General features: G+C 48.6%; 2 protein-coding genes across 2 annotated transcripts; both read left to right on the top strand.

Annotated features, from left to right (window-relative positions):
* Positions 1 to 8,147: 8,147 nt before the first annotated feature.
* Positions 8,148 to 9,171, top strand: LOC8041809 (activator of basal transcription 1). Its single transcript, XM_002414985.5, has one exon. The coding sequence runs from the start codon at positions 8,359 to 8,361 to the stop codon at positions 9,121 to 9,123; it is 765 nt and encodes a 254-aa protein (XP_002415030.5). The 5' UTR covers positions 8,148 to 8,358; the 3' UTR covers positions 9,124 to 9,171.
* Positions 9,172 to 9,516: 345 nt separating this feature from the next.
* LOC8031511 lies at positions 9,517 to 22,631 on the top strand. Its single transcript, XM_002405925.5, has 4 exons — positions 9,517 to 9,818; positions 10,059 to 10,154; positions 21,320 to 21,439; positions 22,390 to 22,631. Exons 1-4 carry the CDS (start codon positions 9,653 to 9,655, stop codon positions 22,554 to 22,556), a joined length of 549 nt encoding a protein of 182 aa, XP_002405969.2. The 5' UTR covers positions 9,517 to 9,652; the 3' UTR covers positions 22,557 to 22,631.
* Positions 22,632 to 22,650: the final 19 nt, after the last annotated feature.

The following is a 22,650-nucleotide window of genomic DNA, read 5'->3' as shown; positions in this document are numbered from 1 at the left end:
CCTCACGTAAGGCATTATATATCTAAGTTGAACCGGTGTGCTTAGAACTGAAAATAGATTTGGTACGGGTAATGATTATTTGACCACTAAAGAATAGCCGGGCCACCGCCCGGGACATCCGTCCGTAACTTCAAATCTCTTTGCAGACGCCTCCATGGGCCTGACCCCTAAGTCCGCCCCTGTACGAAGCGGATGTCAACGCGGCGCACACCCTTCAAAAAGGGTGTTCACTTTTTCCTTTTTTTCAACAATGTTCCGTTCCGTGCAACAGCACCCTCGCGATTGAAGCGGTTCCTTGCCATGCGAACCACGTGAATCAACTGCGGCCACAGACTGTACTATCTGCTGCAGACAGTCTATACTCACAACAGACATTTTGCCCCGAAGTCTTCCCGCAAATTTAGCGGAAAAATTTTCCCTCTAAATGTCCCGGTATCACACGATCGTCACGCGGCGCCATGAAGGCACGTGCCTGGACAGTCTTACATGGAACGCACACGGAAATTCCCTGCAACACCTTGCCTAGATGACGGCTGACGCCGTAAAAGGGTGCATAACTAGAAATAAGGGTGCTGAAAGAAATGTAGCATGCATGGGTGTACGTATCTGGAGCACACACTTTTTACACCCCGAAAGGTGTACATTTTCTGGTGTGCAACTCACGCCCAAAGAGTAAATGCTTTAGCAAACCGCCTTCAACAATAATTTTTTTTTTAATTTTCTGACAGCGCATTTTTTTATTTGTTGCTTCTCTTTCGCTTGAAGTGAGTCTAAAAAAAAAAAAACAGAAAAATAAAAACAGTATAATGTCACACACACATGCACCGTACCAGACTGAGCGTTCATCATTTGCTTCCGTTGGAGCCTCGCCGGAGGCGAATTCTCCGTTCACAAAAAGTTGGCGAGAGTTTGATCTTTTAAATTAGAACACTCGTTTTGACAAAAACCCGGCTGTGTCTTTCGCTTGTCAGCTACAGGGAGAGAGTGAGAAGGAGGGAGAGAGGGTGACGCGTACGACGCAGCCATTGGTCCGAAGCGCTGATGTCATCACGCTCCTACCCCCCCCCCCCTCCTCCCTCTCTCTCCGTAGCTGACAAACTGACAGACACCGCCGGGTTTTCGTCAAAACGAGCCCTTTCGTTTTCGATAACGTCTGGACACAGAATGGAAACGAGTGCCACGTCTGCGCTCTGCTTCGAGTCAAGTTTGAACTTTGAGCCGAACGTTGACGTAATCGCCATGTCCAATCTGCTCCCTGCGTTGGCCTTCTCTGATGACGCCATCTCATTCGGCACTATTGACCTTTTCCGCTTACTCTCGCCCCCGACCGCCAAGTAGGCAAATCCGGTGAGGGCGACAAAAAAATATCAAAACGTTTCAATCTGCAATATAGTAAAAAAAAAATAGAGGGGAGGCAAAACGAGAATGTGTGGCGGTTACGCTTATGTCCTAAATGCCTTCTATTGGCGTGGCGACAGCGAAACAATGTTGTCGCCCATACTGGAAGTGACGACATTTCAAGATGGCGGCGCCCTTGCGAAAAAGGTCTATACGGCTTTGTTATCTAGGAGGTGTTGTGGCGCGGCGCGGTGGAATGCGGGTGTTTTCAGTTGCCGCTCTGCTGGCACCGGTTGGTCTTCGCTCTAAGTTTCTGTACTAGCGGTGCGGGGCTGTGACGTGTGTGTGTGTGTTTGTGTAGTTAACACGATGGATGCAGTTCCCTCCACGAGTGATATGAATGCGGTTCGTTCCACGAGCGGTATGAATGTGGTTCTTTCAACGAGTGATATAGATTACCCCATCCTAGGGCGTCGACGTTTTCTGACAGGCAGAGAGCACAGAAAAGGGGTTAAAAAATTTCAAAAAATTCATTGGTCGATTCATGGGGAATTCGTTAGCATGACCCTTTGGAAACGCTATGGCCCCGTGACGAGGCCAAATAGAGGAAGTAAAAGAGAAAGGCAAAATAAAAAAAAAAAGTGAAAAGCTCATCGTTGACGTTTCCTGAACGGGGACGTGCTGTCTAACGTTTAACGTTCACAGTGCAGTCTAACGTTTTGTGCGACATTGAATGATATTTCATTCTGGTTTCCAGTAGCATCTTTTACAGGCGCGTAGCCAGGGGGGGGGGGGGGGGGGGGGGTGTTCAGGTGTCAGAACACCCCCCGAAATTTTGCTTTATTCTCTCACATATTTATACATATATATAACTTTTTTGTTGTGTATGCGATTGCACCAGCACCTTGAAACACCCCCCGAAAATATTTTCTGGCTACGCCCTTGATCGTTTATGTCGCGGGAGCTCGGGCAATAGGGAGTTTTAGTAGACCGTGTTTTCCCCTCCGCTAGCCCTCCGCTACGAAGAAACCGCCACTGCGCCTGCGCGCCGATGGCCTTGGCTGTAGAGTTCCGAGTAGCGGAGGGCTTAGTGGAGGGCTACTAAAACTGGCTAATAAAGTGGAGAGTTGTCAACGCGCTGCCACTCGACAGAAGGAAATAGTTTAATGCCATGTCACGTCGCGACAAGTAGCGCTAAAAAGCGATGCAGACAAAAAAGAACGCGCGGCACTAGGTGAGTGAGGAGCGCATGAGCTGTCTCCTTTCAAGGGGCCTTGATGGGGGTTGCACCGAATTCGGAATCCGTAAGAGGAGGGTACGTCTAAATGAATGCCTAAATTAACTCGCTTTTCCCTTTTATCCCAAGTGCCAACGAGCCCAGTGTCCGACTGTGTGATTTTCGATATCCGTGAAAAAAAGTCGAACGCGGCTGACAATGCCAATTAGGACTCGGCCCGTGTGAAAACAGCGACAGCTACTACAAGTCGCAACAAAACGCTTCGTTTAGTTACAAAAGCCGTACATTAATAAAACTGGTGAGAACACCCCACCATGCCCTGAAGACAGCCATCCATCGATATGAAGGTATCTTTAATCAACAAAATCCACATCGCAGATGTTCGGTAACGCATGCAGTAATGCAACGACAGCGCCACCCAGGGTTGGTCCCTTCCAACCAACAAACGTTGGCAGCGGCAAAAAAGTATCGTTCGTATCCATATCGATTCTCACATTTGCTTTCACTAAAAAAAAAAAAAAAAAAACACTGAAAGTTGGAGAATCAATGGTTTCAGTTGCGTACGAATCCGCAGCATGACGATGGCAGTGGCGCATTCTTTCAGCTGTCAATCACGTAAAATTAACCGAGGTTTCTACAATTCACAAATCAGCGCTCAGCATGCAACGTGCCTGCCAAACGGGGCCACTAATTAAACATTTAGGTAATCTATTATATTGGCAGAGAGCAGTATTAGTGGCATGCAGGAACGCGATACGAACGGATCGCGTCGGTCTCGCTCAAGAAAATCGGTCCTTTATTGGCACAATCTGATTGACTGAGTAGCGAGGAGAAACTCGGGAGCGTTTATATGCACGACTCAAGCAGCCTTTCTTGCTCCTTCAAGTTACGTTCGGGTCCGTGCAACTGCAGCCGGACCACTATACGAATGGGTAGAGACTGGCGTACCCAGGGGCGGATGCAGGAATTTCCTGAGGGGGGGGGGGGGGGGGGGGGGGGGGTCAGGTGTTGGTTTGTACCATATTTATAGGAACCCCCTCCCCCTTTCCTTCGTTTTAAAGGAGCGATGCAACAATTTTTGTACTGTGCACAAATACCGCTTAAAACGGATCCCTAACGTTAATGACCTATAAAACACGCGTTCGTTTTTCACCCCACGCAATAGAAGTCCCAGAAAAAAAATTAAAGAAAAACGAGCAGCGTTTACCTCCTCAACTCGCAGCCAGAACAAGCGGCCACGTGATCTGGAGCCGATTATATGCCGCCAATGTTGATCATAGCCACGCGCTGGGGTTGGCAAAGCACAGGGCACGCGCTGAGTTCCAGAGATTGTTATGGCTCGGCTGTTGTCGTCGTTGCAGCGATTGGGCACGGGTCACAATCCGAATGCTTCTCGAGCTAGTAATTATCACGAGCCCAAGTCGAGTGCCCACGCAATGCTCGGGTCCAATCTATGAACCGCATTCAAATATCGTCACTTGGGTGTACTGCGATCCCCGAGTTACGTCATCAAATTTTGCAAAGGAGAGATTGAGTGAAAATGATCGCTTTTGTCCTTGAAATTACACCGCAACAAAGGAGTTTCTTGGCCAATGGTGTTGCGTGTGAGTATCCTTGAGTCCCAGGTGTGCCAGTAAGCTCGTGTAGAGAGAAAAACATTCCAATTGAATATCGTTGCACAGCTCCTTTAAGCCCTAAAATTTACACAAGCAGAAATCAAGAGGGGGGTCAGGACATCCAGACCCCCCCTCTAAATCCGCCCCTGGGCGCACCTGATCCTTCTCACTTTGGTGCGCCATGCTCACGGCCAGTAGCTACGTTTACAAGGATGCGACCATAAAGCGCATCCATAGAAATACGAGCTCCAACCATCCCTGTACTCGATCATATACATGGCTTGCACCGCGTCATCGCGATATGCTGGTGGCCATTTTTACTCGTCCTTGCCGGGAAAAGAAATTCGATGTTGTAAAATGTGTGCTCCAGAAGGTGGGCCCTCAGCAACAAGCCCACCACAATGGCCGCCCTTGTGACGTCAGTGCAAGTCATGTATTGTTTACGATCGATAGTTTAGGCGAATGATTTGTTTTTTATGACTATGCTTACATACTTGAGACTCTCAGCTTACAAACGCTATCCATTCGTATAGAGTTGAGCGAGATATTTTAAGAATTATTCGCGGGCCAACGGATGACAGCGTCTTCTGCTAGCTTACACGTGCGTTCCAGCACAGACGCTCCTCTTTGTTTTATCCCTCAGGAGAAAAAGTGTCCGATCAACGGCAGCATACAAACGTCGTTCAATGCAACCATACGCCATTAGATGCGTTTACAGATTATGTCTATTTTAAACGTCTACTTGAAACTTTGATTTACTCATCGTAATCATGTGTCTGTGTGTGTGTGTGTACGTGTGTGTGTACGTGTACGTTGTGGTGATCACGAAAGTAGCTTACGTAAAGACTTGAGTGATTTTGGGTCGTTCTAAAGTAGGGGACTAATAAAGCATTATTATACTCGGCAATGCATATCTAGATTGTACGCGCAAGAATTGCATCCATTGATCTCCAACCGAATCGACACTAGTAATAGTCAGGATAACGAATGCCGCGGCGAGCATCTCACTATCGTTCTAACGAAACCCGCACAACGAAGCAACAAGTGCGACCACAACGCCGTGCGTAGTCACTGCCAGACGAAGAGAACGCCGTTGCGATGACACTCTATCGGGTCCAAGTTGTAAACAAGTTGCCTCCCCAGCGACCACGCAGACGAAAACACAGCAAGCGGATGTAACGGAACGACAGGCCCGAAGAAAAACACGCTACAAGGTCGGACACGATAAGGCCGTCCAGGCCCGTGATAATGACCCGTGCTGGTATACTACACGCACCACCGACGCGTATTAACCCCAAGCCGAGGTATCGGGTCGCCCTCGAAAGAAGCGCGGGCCACCCGCCTGGAATGGCCCCGTCATCGCTCCTGGCACAAGATGGTCGTGCCGAGACTCGGCGACGACGAAAGAAAACCTCGCAGACGAACGTTCGTCGTGCAACGCGATCGATCAAACATGGCCACTTTCTGTGGAATCAGAGTCAAAGAAAAAGCGCTTGACCTGTTCGTATCTTTGTTCTGTCCTTGTCGTTTGCGCTTTTGTATTTAAGATGTTTACCCAATTAGCCCAACTGTTGATATTAATTTAGGAAAAATAAATATTTACTTATTCTCTGTCTGGTTTTCCAGCTGAGATGAAAACTAAACAAAACTCCCAGTAATTCGTGTCACAGTTACGTGACATCACAGGAGAACCTCTTTCGGTTTGCCATAGTGCGCATGTGCGGTGCCCACCATGGAATAGATGTATCGGATGGATGAACGGATGGATAGGTCAAATCCTTCGAACGGGGCGGCGACTTGCACCACCACATCAACAACAGAGCATCGTTGCAACGCGCGGTGTCACGAAAAATGGCTATCGTACAGGTAGGGTTGTTGCTTGTATTCGGCTCTTAATTCTCTTCCAGGTGTTCCAATGTGATACTGGTCGGATTTCGTCGTCTGTGAAGGTTACCTGACTTATTAGTTACCACTCGCTACACCTGACAGCGGTAGCGAATTTGACGATATTCTGGTCGCTGCCACTTCTTGCAGAGACAAGTCAGTTTATTTTTTTTTAGATACTGTCAATAGTTTATTCGATGCCGCAGCTGTTCCCTTTCACTTCTCAGGTTCCAAGGTTTCATCCGCTTACAGAACGTACTACCGTAAATTATTATCTATCAAATACGACTGTCGTCAGACGCTGAATCCCTGCGCAGTTACAGATCCGCACACGTTAGAGGTAGGCCAACAATTGGTTAGCGCACAGGCGACGGTAGCCAGCAAATCAAGTTCTGTTCCTGTTCCCCGGTAGCCATAGTGGCGTGGACAACCCTCCGTACGTGGAAAGACCTCCGAAGTCTGTTTCGGTTTCACTGCCGTCGCGCGCACCTCGGTCGGGCTGACGTACCCCACAGAGAACACGTCCGATACATTAACGAGTGCATTTAAGAGAACAGAAAAGCTGTGAACGGCGACTCACCCAACAAACGATGGCTGTGCAGCGATGTATCCTCACGGCAAGCAGCCGCTCAGCGCGGTTTTTCGCCACGCCGATGCGACCCGACAACTTCTTTCTGGCCAACCAGTTCTGTGGTCTGCTCTGCTGGCGATCCTCTCGTTGCCCCTCTCCGCCATCGTTCCTCCTTTCTTCTTTAGATTAACTTTTCTTTTTTTTCTTTTTATTACCTTCGCTCCCGGTGCTTTTGTTTTGTTTGTGGAGCATTGTTTCGCGCCGCAAGCAGCGTGGCAGGTTTGGACGGGGTTGCCTACCTGTCCGCTTGCAGTCCGCACCGGTGGAGACCGTGCACCAGAAGTGCTGCGTAGCAGACGATCGAGAGGATGGCGTTGGGATGGCCCCGAAGGACGGCCCGAAGCGCTTGCGCTCAGGTTCGGACGGCGCGGACGAAAATGACGTCATCTGCCGATAATGAACTCGCCACTTTCTTGTGCTCCAGGGAGGATTTGGTGCGCGTCATTGGCATATGTGCACACGCGGCAGAGAGCACGCAAAATGTGAATGAGAGTTAATAATATATTTAGAGATATACTGGGTGTCCGCGAGAAGATCGAACCCTGTTTTTCGCAACACAAAAATAAACTTGACATGACGGAGAGATCGAACTCCGTCAGAATGTAGCCCAGGTCATTCGAGCAGGGTGGCAAAGTTTCAGCGCCAATTGTTATCTTATTCGAAAGCTATAAGTGATTTTCTAAAAATTTCAGTGAGAAAATGGAGCCCATTTTCGCCCGTTTTTGATTTCTGGCGCCATAGCGCACCATGTGCGCGCCATTTTTCTATTGAAAGTTTCAGAAAATCGCTTATAACTTTTAATAAAAACAAGTTAGACAACGGTTGGTGCTGAAACTTTAGCATCTTGCTCGTACGGCTAGGGCTACGTTATGTCGGAGTTTGAGCTTTCCGCGATGTCTACTTTAGTTTTGCGAAGCGAAAAGCAGGGTTCGGTTTGCTCGCGGACGTTCGGAACAGCACAGTTACACGAGGTCCTCTCGGGCGTGTTGATAATAGCTTGAATAACATCCAGCGTATTAAAAGAAAAGGCTCGTGGACTTGTTATCTCTGCGTTGAACGGGATGTGTAAAAATATCCTATTAAACTCGCACAGCTAAAATCATTGCTTGGCCAGAGGTTGATCAGACGAAAACAAACCTCTCACACACACTTTTTTTTTTTTTTTTTTGCACTGTGTAGCCCTTTATTCTAAGACGCGGTATGCTATTTTTTTGCCTACTTCTTTAAAGAGCCGTCTGGCAATCACTCCCACTGCCTGGCAATACCTGTAGAAATATAAAATGAAAAGAAATTGGCATAAAAGAAGAAAGAAGGGAAATAGCAGCCATATTTTTAATTTTAGGCCAGATGGCGCAAGCTACCGCCCATTATCAACGGAAAAACCGTTACCACCTATTTATCTTTTGTTTGTGGTGGTGTCATGTAGTGTCACCTAGTTGATAAAAGTGCAATCACAACAACAACGTAAGTGAACTCATTTAAAATACTATTACTGTTTTATTGCGTAGATAATATTTTAGCATAATATACTGCTCTATATTTTTTTTAATAATTATTGCTGCAGTTTTTACGAAACGTTTAGCCAAATCAAGACACTTTTCGGTATGGGATAAACACTAAACACACCAAACACCACATTGGGCGATTCAAAGATGGCGGAAACGACAGACGACGCGGATGCTAACGAAAGTCCCGCAACGTGCGAAATCGCCGCTTCTGGCGACCAGAACAAGGATGAAACAGCATCTCTGGCTACGACGAATGTTTCCACGAGCAAAAGACCCAAGTCTAAAAAGAAGATTCCGGGCGTCGTCTACCTAAGCTACATCCCTCCCAAGATGAACGTGAAGACGGTGCGCAGCTTGCTCTCTAAGTTCGGAGAACTGGGACGGATATTCCTGCAGCCCGAAAAACCCAACGCCAAAAAGGCTCGTAGTTTCACCGAGGGCTGGGTCGAGTTCGCGGACAAAAAGGTTGCCAAGTGCGTCGCCAATGCTCTCAACGGCACCCAAGTGGGCGGCAAGCGGAGGGCCGACTACTACTACAGCCTGTGGAGCATCAAATACCTGCATCGGTTTCGTTGGACGCACCTCAATGAGAGACTGGCGTACGAGAAGGCGGTGAGGGAACAGCGACTCCGCACGGAAATCGCACAGGCCAAGAGGGAGTCCAACTTCTACATCGCCTCGGTGGAGAAGAGCAAGCGGATGCGGCGCGAAGCGAAAGGAAAGTCGGACCAGGCAGAGCCCGAAGAAGCGTCGATAGACATCAGACAGAGGCCCACGGACCAACAAATTGTCGCCAAACGTGCGCGGAAAGGCAACGCCGAACGGACTGGGAACTCGGGGGCCGATCTGAGCCTGCTCAAAAACATTTTCGTGAGCTCCGCTTCGTACGAAGACGACAGAGAATACTGACTCGCCTTCGCTGTGTAAACAGAAAAAAAGAAAAGAAATTGGGTTATACATTTGAATTTTATTCTTACATGGCATAGTAGTCAAGGGTGTATGGCGCGTGTGTTGCCTCAATGGGCGTCTGGTCAGTCTTCAGTTGTACACGGGAAATTTAGCGAGTGCAGTAGAACTGCTCACGACTCAAAACGGGCAGGGGTGGCAGGGATGGGGATGTTCGGCCAAAAAACTAGCATTCAATAAAAAAAAAAAAAAAAAAAAAATATATATATATATAGATGTATAATAATAATCGAAACAGGAGCATTTGATTTGAACGTGTTCAACAAATCCAACTACTTTTTTTTATTTTTTTTTTATATGCGGCTTGATATGGCTTGAGCCGACTTCTTAGCGGCTTATACCAAGCCGACTAGACTCGCGACGGGGACTTTGGGAAATGTTGAGGTGCTAGGCAGATCTCCGAGGCCTCCCGAGGACTTGCTAGAGGTCATACGGGCTTTCTCCACCAGCCAAAAGTGGCAAGACCTTGACAATGGTGTACCTGCCACCCCCTGCCTTGCGCTGGCTCGACCTGCCGAACAAGTGGCGGCTCGAGAGGGAAGAGAAGGGCATCAAACCGTTCAGCTACTACCGCACCCCGGCCGATCAAGAGGGGCTGGAAAAGATGTGCTTCTTCACGTACAAGTGCACCAAGTTGGGTGAGTACGTGGCCCGTGGTCTGGCTGCTCGTCGGAAACCGCACCCCGTGATCGTAAATACCCCATAGTCCATAGTTTGAGTGGAGATACGATCTCCGCACTTTGATCTGAATGAACGTCTTCAGCATGAAAACCTCACGCATGACCAGCCTGCTCACGCGTGTCCTTTGGCTGTTCGGCCTCGTGCGCGAAGCTTGTAAAATGTGACTCTCTCATTTGTGTGGTCTCCTTCTCTTGTAGGCATTGTGTTGGGAGTCGGTGACGCTATTGCCGTAAGCCATGCGAGCGGCTTGGTGCCCGTGCTTGGCCGCGTTGGATATTGGACGCTACCAATCGGTAAGTGTGGAGCTCTGCCGCCCGAGTGGGCTTTTTGAAATTACGCTCGAAGGGACCAAGTTTCAGGCCTCGTTTTTGGTTTTCTCATTCACGAATAATTAGTCAGCACAGCTTTCTCAGACTTCCCTGGCAGTCAGAAGAGGCACCATTCACCGCTGCTCAGAGTGTGGTCAACTGAAGTAAGCGAATGGTGTTGGAGGCGCCACTAATCCTTTTAATTCCAGCTGCTTCCACCTCTGCTCAGCCGATCTACGGATCTTTTGCTGCTCTTCCATATAAAAGCAGGATGCGCGTGTAAATAATTGGCATTAGATTTTCTGAAGTACATCCTGTTCTGAATCACAGAACAGGGTGTACAGTCGGGGACAAAAGTCTCCAGGACACGCGAGCTGCGACTGAAACGCATTGTTCTGCCATCTGCCGGCGGGTCGCCTGGTTTCGAGATGCGTGCCAACATGTGCGTGCCAACATGTGCGCCTTCCCGCTCTTCTGCGGCGCGGCGCCTAACTCGGAATCGGGCGCGGGGTACCGCCTCGGAGATAGCGCTTACTGACATGGCACCTATAAAACAAGAAGTCACGGCAGCTCAACTGATGGCGATAAAATCAACTGGTTATAAAGCAAGGTGCGCTCGCACGGCGAAATGCGGCGCAATGCCCCAGGCGGTATCTCGTGTTTCGGAATGTGTAGCAGACGCTCGTAAGCTGCCAGCGCTATCTCCGAGGCAGTACCACGCGCCCGATTCCGAGCTGGGCGCTGTGCTGCAGAAGAGCGGGAAAACACATGTTTGCAGACAGAGTAGGACGCGCATGCGCTTTTGTGTGATCTCGAAACCAGGCGACCCGCTGGCAGATGGCAGAGCAATGCGTTTTAGCCGCAGCTCGCGTGTCCTGGAGACTTTTGTCCCCGACTGTACATGACTCAGTGTCCTCCATCCGCACAGCCCAGAACCCTGGGCCAGACCAAGTGCATCCTGCATTTTTCAAGCTCTCTGCCCCTGTAATCAAGCCTATCCTGACCATGATGTTCCAGCGACTCCTGGATTCCGGCACTGTTCCGTCGGCCTGGAAGAGGTCCATTATAACACCTGTTCACAAGGGAGGTGGACTTGACACGGACACCACGGACTCCTATCGCCCCATCGCATCAACCTCAATAGTGTGCCTTAAAAGAATAATCAATAAGAAAATCTTGGACCACATGGAGGGCAATGGACTGTTCAGCCCTGCACAGCATGGCTTCCGACGAAGGCACAGCTGCGAGACCGCCCTGGCCGTGGCTGTCCATACACTTAGCACGTATCTTGATCAGCAAACTCCCTGCAAGTTAGTCCAGTTGGACTTCTCCAAAGCATTCGACCGGATTGACCATGCGCTTCTTCCCCAAAAGATAGAGAAGGTTGGCATTGAGGGCACCCTGGCCAACTGGCTGATGAACTTCGTCAGTGGCCGGACCCAACGAGTGGCCTTCCATGGCCACCTCTCGCCGCCCTGCACTGTGCTTGCCGGCGTTCCACAGGGCAGCGTATTGGGACCAACGCTGTTCTCCATTTATGTGAATGACATCACTGATGGCATGCAATCCAAAGCCATATTATATGCCGATGACCTCACGCTCATACAGCCCCTGAACTCACCTGACACATTTACCTCCCTACAGAGTGACCTCAACGCCTGTCTCCACTGGTCTACGATCCACAAGCTGCCGATAAACCTCAAAAAAAGCCAAAGCATGACGATCAGCGTGTCCTCATATAACAGATCACTTACTTGCAGTCTTACACTTGGTGACATCTCCCTACCCAACGTCAGCCACAGCAAAATTCTCGGAGTTACATTCGATCAGAACCTAAATTTCAGTAGACACGTGCACGAGACCACCTCCCGTGCAAGGCGCACATTGGGATTCATTACTCACATCACCTGCGGCATGCCGGCGGCATCACTTAGAGATCTATACACGGCTCTGGTGCTCCCTCAACTCGAGTTTTGTTCAGCTATATGGGATCCCCCCTCAACTGCTCTGAAGAGCTCCCTTGAGGGTATCCAGCGGAGAGCAACCCTCACGCTCTACAGACGTGTGTTCCCATCATCGTGCCACACGGCCTCGAGGGACCTCCCCACTGCAAGACTCCTACAGCACGCCAAGTGGCAGAGCCTACAACACCGTAGGGGGGCCTCTTTATGGGCACTGGTCCGCCTGAGGTCCCCTTTCCACTGCGCCTCAACAAACGCACTGGCAGGCTGCAGCCCCCTCTATCGCGGACCCTGCGCCACAGCAAGTCGTGGCTCATACGTGCTACAACTCTCTGGAGGTCACTCCCCTCAAAGATGACAGAAACTTTCCCATACCACCGTGATGACATTCGGGAGCTGCGCAGAGCAATCGCGTCCCCCATATAAGCTTGTGTGTGTACTTATATGTCCTCTTTAGGTACTGTACAGTATGTGTGCCTTGACCCTTTTGTCTGTTGCTGACCAATACTTACCTTCGTTGCCCCCCCCCCCCCCCCCCCCCCCCTTTTTTTTTTTTTTTAATCTCAATTTATAGCGTTGCCCGGTCGGTGTCAGGGGCACTAAACGTGTATGGGCACACTGCCTTTCCCTGAATACCTGCACACCGGGCGGCACTGTACAATAAAAGTGCAATAAAAATACAAAAAAAAAAAAAATACAATGTTAGGCTAGAGCAAAAGAAAGGACGGTCGTAAACCTATGTTACTTCCTAGGCTGTTTAGGTAAGCATGTTCAATTCCTCTTGCCTGTTGTGAAAATTCCTGGCCACTGTGAATGTCTTAGAGGGATCCACAGTGGGACGTTAAAGGGTAACTCTGGTACATTTTCTCGATTTTAGGATTACAACAGTTTTTAGTAAAAAAAGTGTCCCTGAACTACAAAATGTCCTTTTTTTTTTGTTTGTTTTTTCTATGCCTTGTGTAGTTTTGTAGATAAGTATTCTATCTCAAAGGTTTGTTTTGAGAGTCCACAACGCAACCGAAACTACTGGCTCCAGCATGATGGCAGCCCTTGTGATCAGCTGCAGCAGCCAAGCAAGGACAAAATCACAGAGAGAGAGGTGAAGAAAGCAATAGTCATGAAACGCTTTTCCAACTTTTTCCTGTTTAGCTTTCCTCCTCAACTCATAAATCGCGCATTCTACCAAACAGTTCAAGAAGACGGAAAGGGGGTGTCCCCTCTTGCTGGGAATCTCGCTTGTGTAGCCGGACACAGCCATTGTCCCCCTAGAAGATTAGCCCGTCGTTCAAAGTCCAGACAATTTGCATTCCCCACCCCTTTCACCCCAAAGCTGACAGTGCTGTGGAAGCTGCGTGCTCGTTGGGCCCGGCCACACTTTTGCCACGTGATTAAGCTCTCTCGTGCATACCGACCCGCAGAGAATGGGATCAGGTGATGAAAGGGAGGCGCCTGATTGGTCCGGCGAGCACGTAGCTTCCACCACGATGTCAGCTTAGTGGTGAAGGGATTAAGCGAGGTCCGGTGCAGTGTCATGTGCGTTTGGGCCCGATGACGCGCTGCGGGTGCCCGGTGACGCGCTGCGGGGTCTGCGGATGTATCTCAGTGAAAAGGCAGAGAGCTTACGAAGGGAAGGAGGTACGAAATAGTCCGCTGTGTTTTCAAAATTTTCGTACCAAAAGTCAGGCTTCTGACTTTCTACCTTTGTTCTTTTGGCCCACTAAACGATGCCCTATTAGTGAAATCCCAATATAAATTGATTTATTCCAGTCCAAAATTCGTTTCATGGGCCCTTTAAAGGGGCCCTGCAATCTTATTTAAGCGTCTACCTTTTTTATGGTTTCCACATCTCTTGTGGTTCAGGCAACTTAGCGGACACGGAGAGAGTAACTGAATATCAGTGTGTCATGTTTTAACCGGGCGACGCGGAAGCCTCCTTCACCTAAAGGCGACCCCGTGGTACTGAACACGTGCGGCATGTGTTGACATTGTGATGTTGTCGGTCCTCGCCAGCTCCTCTCTTACGACTGGTCAGAGCCTCTAAGTTTATTTTTTATTCGAAATACGAAATATAAGTGGGGCGAATTGTTTAAATTATTTAGGAAAGTAGTTTTTGTTTAGTATTTTAGATCAGAAAAGAAACAAATGTAGTTTATAAAGTACGGAAACAAGAAATGATTCGTCGACATAACTTCCACCAAGCGGTGAAAAAGGCGGCACGTACTAGTAAGGGGCAGTGGGATCAGGCAACGCGCACCACGCATTGCTGTGAAGCGTCAAGCGTTGAAAGGTCCCGGATGTATGCTGTGGCGCTGCGGTCGTATTGGCTGGAGGATCCGACCGGTTCCGTGCGTTCTGAAGGCCTTCGGCAAGCCGATTTGGCTTGCGGTTTGGCCGTTTGGCGGTTCGGCAGTGTGAGACGGCTCCCGTTCTGAACTGATCTTTACCCCGTGTTTGCTTTTGTTTGTGGCCAATGAAGTGTCATGCCGAATTAGTGTTTACTCGCGCAGCAAATGTAATGTGAGCCGCCCTGGCCGCCCGCTTCATCCAGCCTATCTAGCACGTGGTTTAGCGGCGCCCTCTCGAGCCATCGACATGGAGTGCGGCAGCCGTGAATGCTCGCTGAGCTCACTACCACTCCTCTAGTTCACAGCCGCCCAAGGCAGAACCAGGTACATCATGAAGGCGGTTATTGTTTTCTTGTTTTTGTAATTTGAATTTGCCTATAACTTTTAAAATAAAGCGAAATTCGAGAAAAGAAAAGTTTCACTAATTCACTACATTCAGTGTGCTCAGGTTGATGCAAATTAAAAACCAGTCAAAAAGTGGTTGCAGGGCCCCTTTAAGAGAGTGGGAGGGACCACAGGTATGGGTGGAGTTCTAATGAGGCTGAAGAAGGAGCTTGGGCAGGAAACAAGAAGGATCCTAGAGGAGACCGTGAGCCAAGTAATTACTGAGAGAAGAGTTCCTGATCTGTGGTGTATGTCACGACTGCGCCTAACCTACAAAGGCAAGAGGACCAGGACATTTCTGAGAAATTATCGCCCATTGGCAATCACACCAGTGCTGTACCAATTGTGGATGATCAGAAATAGACTTTGCATGGGTGGAGACACAGAAGGTCCCGCAGAAACTGCAGAAGGGGTTACGGCGAAGCAGGCACTTGGAAGACAATATCTTCATCCTCACAGGCAATCAAGATTGCCTGGAGGGAGGACCGGCCAATATACCTGTGCTTCCTAGATATCAGCAAAGCATACGACACAGTGGACCACGAGAAATTTTGGAGGCAGCTGATGAAATGAGGACTCTGCAAGGAGTGGATCAACCTGCTGAGGGAGGTGTACAGGGAGACTAAGGTAGTGGCTCAGTGGCGACCTGAAATGACAGCCCCAGTGGCCAGCACCAGGGGGCTGAAACAGGGCTGTCCACTATCGCCACTGTTATTCATGCTGTACATCGCAGGAATAGCGAGAGAGCTGCAGGAGATCTCCCAGGGCTTTTCCCTGCAGCTCATGGAAGAGGGAGCCAGGAGTGGGGGGAGGGTCCCCAATCTGTCCTATGCAGACATCATGCTGATGGCAGACTCTCTGCAGGTTCTACAGGCCCTCATGACTGAGTGTGGGAAGATGGGGGCAGCCCTGGGGCTGGGATTCAGTGCCCAGAAGTTGGCACTGATCAGCTGAGGAATGGAATTCGTGACCGACAGCCTGACCATCCAGGGTAACCCAGTGCCAAGGAAGGAAAAATACAAGTATCTTGGTGTGTCTGGATTCACACGGGGCACAACTACCTGATAGAGCAAGAGGCCACGCTCCAGGCAAAGAGTAGGAGAAGCAGCGTAATCGCTACGGCCAAGGCCCTTCGGGCATACAACCGGTACGAAGTGACCCGTGCAGTGTGGAAGAGGGTCGCGGTGCCAGGGCTTGTGTTCGGAAATGGCGTGTTGTGCCATTCGTCACGAACCCGGGAATGCCTCGAAGTGCGACAGAGAGAAGTGGGTTCCAGCAGCTCTGAAAGCCAGCATAGGAACACCGAATGAAGTTGTACAGGGGGACATGGGGTGGGGCCAGTTTCAATGCCAGGGAGGCCCGAGCAAAGCTGTGCAAGAAAGGTGTACAAATATGTACACCTGAAGATCATCTCGACCCGATGGGTGCGTTGAACTCGCCAGCTGTTCCTGAGGTATGGCGTCAGTGACCCACTCCTCTATTCAGCTGAAGAAAGGCACGAGGGACAACGGGGAGACGTATGGGCCAGGGTGTATCAAAGGTAGGTGCAGCAGTGGGCCGAGGCGGTGGCATGGAAGTCGGCGATTACCCTGTACACTAGGGAGGAGACCAAGAGAATGGACTTCCTGGATACCAGCAGGGGCAGTGCACTACCCTTGGATGCCCAAAGAGGGACGCTGGGTACTCGGGTATGTGGAGCAAAATACTCTGATGTAAACATGAGATGCACCGGGTGCACAAAAGGGGTGACGGCGGAGTACGTCGCACTCGAGCAGCCTGCAGCCGGAACATGGCGGTGGCACTGAATTTCCGGGACGGCGACGAAGTCGGCCGGCCGAGCAGCGAGCCAAGGGTGGACCACCAGTTGAAGCAACAAAACCAAGACTGGACGGCTGCTGGATGGCCATGCGAATGGCTATATCCAGCACCCTAGTTGAGATCCCCCAAAGGGGTTAGCCCTAAATTCGAATCCGAACCCAGCTCTCGTGTGACGAAAAGTTTGTACCGCGGTACCGGCAAGCGTATGACGGGCCTAGTTGCAGGAGTAGTTCCAATGGGTGAGGTAAGATGCTACGGTTGTTTTATTGCTTTGCAGATAACAAGCATCTGTAGCAAGTATTAAAGTTGCCGGCCGAAAAGAGAGCTTGACACGATGAATTCAGGCTTGAAACGAGCCCCCACTTCTGAGGAGAACTGCAATCTTGATGGTGTGCAGTGCATGTTGCGGAAACGTAAGCTTGCGCTGAGCAGAAACAGACTAAACTATGGCTGCCAGTGAATGCCGCCTTCGGCACCACGACGCGCTTGTGCAAGTGTGGAATCAGTAATCTTTTTGTGCGATCGCCGTAGAGCATGCATGCAAAAATCGTCCTCTGGGACGGCTGAAAATGCAGCAGAAAAACACTGCAAAAGAGGTGGCAGGACAAACAAGAAACTCCATTTGAAACGAAGATGACAACAGGGCTGAGGGCACAAGTTTGCTCTTCAAACAGCCAAACTGCTGAGTGCCTGCTAAGAAGCTGGACGTGCCATTTTTAATATTGGTTTTAGAGTGGATCGCGGTTTCCCGTTAGTGCAATATTTTGGCAGTGCTTGTATCTCTGTAAGTTGTTATCAGTCATTTACTTTGGTTCGACTTTTGACCGGTGCTACCCTTTAAAAGACGTCTCCGCTCAATTCTTAAAATTTGGGGATAATGAGAGATTTCACATTAAAAAGCTCTAATAAAAGATACTACATTATTTGCTTCGCAAAAATATATATATAGTTGAATCTTACTTTAAACTTGAGCAAAAATTGTAACCGAAACTTCGGCTTCGTCTGGCAACATTGGCCTCGGGCCGCCAAAAACGTGGCTATCACAAAGGGACGGTCAGTGTTCAGGCGGGCTGGTGGAAGTTTACCGTGATGATTTTAACCTGAGATGGGCAGGAGGAAAATATATTACAGTGGAAGAGAAAGTAACAGGGACAGTTTCTCTGACTCAGCTAATAATTAAATTGAACCAACCTACCTATAATGCCACGCGCGTTGGCGAGCAAGCGCATGTGTGGCCGAGTGGTTACCGCGCTTGACTGTCGCTCGGAAGGTGTAGGTTCGATTCCAGTCTGCGGACTGTCCTTCTATTTATTCTTTCAACTTGGCCTTCTCGTAAAGTTGAGAACATTCTCGTCTGATCAAGTTCTGAATGTTCTACGCACCGAATGATCCAGAAACCTACAAGGGTACATAAGGGACTCCGCAAGGCGAGCAGAGTCGGTCTCGCCCCAGCGTTTGACTCTGCTGTTACGCCGACTTCGACGTCCGCGACACTCTGTTATTATCTTTTGTACCCTTTTATTTTTGGCACAAGTTTGCCACATAGAACGTTTATTTCTTTCTGTTTATTTATTGTTTTTCTGGTTACCATCCGTGACAATATACAGAACTACAAACGCCACAAAACCAGCGAACATCCTGTTTTTCAAGGTCGCGCGCACAACCCCCACCCACATCACAAAAGAAACAAAGCGAGGCGGCCTACAAAATGCAACCACTTTTCGGTTTAGACAAAAATTTTTCTGGACAGCTAGAGGTCACAAAAATATACAATGCTTTGGAACCACGACACACACACACAGTGATTCCTTTCGGTGGCTTAGGGAAAAAGCTTCTGGACTCCTATCTCAAAAAGTCACACTAACAAAAAGACAATTTTTTTTTTAGCCACGACACACAGTCAGGGTTGCACTCTTGGTGCATCATTTACACTGTGACCTTTTCAATAGAGTTTTGACCATAGGCATAGACTATGGGGGGGGCAGTGGGGCTTGTGCCTCCCTGGTGAAATCCGGGGAAAAGGGGGGGGGGGGGGGGGGGGGCAGAGCCCCCCCCCCCTCGGGCTTGGGCCATGATCCTTACCGAGGCGCTGTTTACGTGCCATGTAGCAAGCTTCTAGTAGTGACATGTAAACAAAATAACGCGCACGTTGCCTTTATTGACAAAATACATGGGAAATGGAATTCCAGCGTGTTTTCGTTAGCTTCCATCTCCAGTTCTGGCAAAAAAATAACACTCAGCACACACACACACCCCTCCTCCCCCCTCCCCCCCCCGGGAAAATGGAAAGTCTACGCTGCTGGTCTTGACTGTACATGACTTTTTCTTTCTAGGACAAAAAAAAGATCAACTAACAATAAAAAAACAATTAACCCAACTATTAAAAAAAAAAAAAAAAAAAAAAGTTATTGATAAGGGAGGCATAAAGCTCCAAGCTTGACCGAAACCTCACACCCCGACTTCTAGTGTACAGGAAAAACCATCAAAGGGACAAAAAAAAAAAAAAAAAAAAAAAAAGCACATTTTGGACAACCAACACAACGTGCAACTAGAGTTGCAAAAATTTCTTTGATGTACTACCAAGCTGCAAAGAGGCCTAAATGAGACAGTGTCCTTTTCTTTTTATTTAAATTGTCTCTCTTACAACTCTCTTCATGCTATCTAATTCTTGGTGTACTATTTCTGTTCCTGACCATTGTGCACTACAATTACTGCATTCATGCAGGTGTTTAGCTAATTCCAAATTTGCAGCATTATTCTTTGTTTCTTTTGTATTCTCCTAACCTGTCATTGATACACCCTTGAAGTTTGCCCTACATACTTAAGATCACAAGCCAAAGGTATCTTTAAAGGTAATTGCAGTGCACAAAGGTCAGGAACAGAAATGGTACTCCAAGAGTTAGATAACATGAAGAGGGTTGTAAAATAGACAATCTGGATAAGAACAATAGGACACTCTATCAGTCGGACCTCTTTGCAGCTTGGTAGTACTTCAAAATAATTTTTGCTACTCTAGTTGCGCATTGCCTTGGTTGTCCACTATTTGCCAGTGCTTTGTTCGTCCCCTTGATGGTCTTTCCTGTATGCTTGAAGTCAAGGTGCGAGGTTTGGGACAAATGTGGAGCTTTATGCATCCCTTATCAATGACTGTTTTTTTATAGTTGGGTTGAATGTTTTTTTTTTAAATCTTTTGTCCTAGAAAGAAAAAGTTCTGTTCGGTCAAGACTTGAAAAGACCACTGTGTAGATGATGCATCAAGGGTGCAACCATGGCTGTGTGTCACAGCTGAAAAGTTTTTTTTTTATTTTTTGTTTTGTTAGCTGTGGTTTTTGGAGATAGGAGTTCAGAAGGTTTTCGTCTGATCCACCCAAAGGGTGGATCAGACGTGTATGTGTATGTGTGTCATAGTTCAGAAGCATTCTATATTTTTGTGACCTCTAGCTGTCTAGAAGGGTTTTTATCTAAACCAAAAGGTGGTTGTGCTTTGTAGGAGGCCTCACTTGGTTCCTTTCGTGTTGTGGGTGAGGGTTGTCTGTGTGTGACCTTGAAAAACAGGATGTTTGGTGCATTTGTGGCGGTTGTAGTTGTGTATATAGGGAAGGAGGTTGATTGAATAAAATAATTAGCTGAGTTAGAGATGCCATCTGTTCCTGTTACTTTTTCTTCCAGCTGCAAAAATATTTTCCTCCTTCTGCTCCTGTCTCGGGGTTTTTTCAACCATGCCCCAGTTTTGGGTTAAAATCATCATGGCTGTCACGTGGTATGAAATGTCTTGTGATTCTTTACGCAATAACGGATGAAATTGGGGCAGGCATGTGCCAAGCACAAGTGTTGTCTGCATTGAACTCTTCACCACGTTTTGGTGTCTACGACATTCAACCATATCTGCACAACTGCGACATCAGCCTGCGCATGTAGTGCGAACGAAACTCCAGGAGACAATAATCACAAACTGAAACGAGCACGGCAGCTATGCTGCCGTTAATGGCGGGACGGCCAAGCAACTCCCAAGATGCGTGCTGTGCAGGCACTTGACGCTAATCACGTGGGCATCGCTGAATGCCGAGAGGAAACGTTGCTGACGTCACGTGTTACGCTTGCGCGGAGAAGTAAAACAAACAAAAAGGGGTAATGGTGATGGCTTTTAGCTCAATGCTGGCTATGCAAACGCCGTAGCCTTGACTTTGCTCGCACTGATGGTTGCGCCTCAATTTGTCCGCTAGAATCAGCCGATTTCAGCAACTTAGCGCGTTGCAAAGTTCACCGGACCGTTTAAACATTTAGACAGAACTATATTTGACGTGTGGTCTTCCCAGGTGAAAGTTGAACCTTGTGTTTGTAGTGCCTTTCTCTTGGTGCTTGCGCGTGTGTTTTCCTACGGCGCAGGTCTTGCAATATAAACATTAACCTACGCTTCCACACATGTGGGAATTTCAAGTACTCCACTGCTGCTCTCCGGATAGTTGTTTTATGACTACAACAGCTGTATGTTGGTTTGTTCTTTTCGGGCAATCCGCATAATCCTCACTGTGTTATATCTTTAAATGCGAATAGTGATTTCTTTCCACCGAGTTTGGAACTGTGACGGTAAGAACGCGAGGCTTCTTGATGTCCCATGCATTCAAGTCTCCCTTTGTCGCAGTGACTGCGGGCGGTGCCTTTGTGGCAACCAACCTGATTGCAACCAAGCTTACCGGCAAAGACAGCCCTGCGACGCACTTCCTGGGAGGTGTGGCTGCTGCATCGGTGTTTGGTGCCAAATGTGAGTCCAAGCTTACTTCTGAGTTGTGCAGGGGGCGGAACAAAGCCACAGTGCATGCATCATAGCATAGAATTACGGTACGTTGCGGAGTAGACTAAGACTGTGGTGTGTGAAATCGATGAATGCCTGCCACGGAGAGAGCAGAAGGCTAACCCTGCTTCTCGGCAAATCAGTCTCACACGCCGATGATTTTAAGACGTGCCAGCACGAGCACCAGGAAAAAAAGTATAACTTTGAGGTTTTTGGTTTTGTTACGAGGGCCTGGCAGGATCACTGTAATATATCATTTGAAGGCTTAAAAAGAACCCCTCCCACGTCCTTTCTGTGCCCACTCGTGGTGCATATCGATTGCATCTTCATTTTTTCATGTTTCATTTCGTTTGTCAGCATGTATCGAAATCGCTAGGAGAGTTTTTAACAATTTGTGTGCTCTATTGCTATTAAGTTTCATCCTAAGAGTCAAGAAGCTAGGATACAAAATTAACCCTTCTCGGAAGACCCAGAAGCCGCTGCGACAGTCGTCCGTTAAGGCACGCACTTCGAGCACGCATTGGACACGAGGGCTGCGTTGGCGTTGGGTGCAAACTCCTCGTATCAAAAACGAGTGCTGCCCCGACGTACGGCGAGGACAAATCCAATCGCAGGCTTCGCGCCCGAGAAATGACTGTTGCCAATATTTTGCTCGAAGGGGTTTGGAGAAGGGTCAGCTGTAACACTACGCATTGCGCTACGGATATAAGAGTCACAATTTTAGCATCGGGGAAATCCCAGCAGTTCAAAAGGCAGCCATCAATATTCCGGTATCATCATAAGGCAATCGTAATTACTGATGCAGAGTCAAGGACTTGACATTTTGCATGCGGTGGGTTACGTATTCGGCCTTGGAAAGTTCTCTTCCGACCGACACCACACCCTTTGCGCAACTTATGCGCCATCCCTGTCCTTTGCAGGGCAGAGCATGCGTGCGGGACTCTGGCTGTCGGCCATCATCGGGACGTGGGCTGCCATCAGGAAGCACAGCATGGACCACGACATTGCGCTTGCTCCCACCCAGAAGTCTTGCGCCAATTTCTTCCTCCTGAACAGGGTCGACTGGACACTTGTATCGCCACGCTAGCAGGCGTTTCCCGACATGCGCCGTCGTTTAGCCTGCTCCTCGTAGAATAAACTTACGATCCTGTCAGTGGCCCAACTGGGAATTTCTGTCAAGG

Source organism: Ixodes scapularis, unplaced genomic scaffold, assembly GCF_016920785.2.
Source record: "Ixodes scapularis isolate PalLabHiFi unplaced genomic scaffold, ASM1692078v2 PGA_scaffold12__126_contigs__length_90152505, whole genome shotgun sequence".
Taxonomy (NCBI): Eukaryota; Metazoa; Arthropoda; class Arachnida; order Ixodida; family Ixodidae; genus Ixodes; species Ixodes scapularis.
This window is presented reverse-complemented; position numbering and strand designations above follow the sequence as displayed.

Excerpts from the sequence above, each read along its gene's own strand:
- LOC8031511 (XM_002405925.5), top strand. The coding sequence starts at position 9,653 with ATGGTGTACCTGCCACCCCCTGCCTTGCGCTGGCTCGACCTGCCGAAC. Across the intron at positions 9,819-10,058 it reads GTACAAGTGCACCAAGTTGG|GCATTGTGTTGGGAGTCGGT; the intron begins GTGAGTACGTGG and ends CTTCTCTTGTAG. Across the intron at positions 21,440-22,389 it reads ATCGGTGTTTGGTGCCAAAT|GGCAGAGCATGCGTGCGGGA; the intron begins GTGAGTCCAAGC and ends TGTCCTTTGCAG.
- LOC8041809 (XM_002414985.5), top strand. The coding sequence starts at position 8,359 with ATGGCGGAAACGACAGACGACGCGGATGCTAACGAAAGTCCCGCAACG.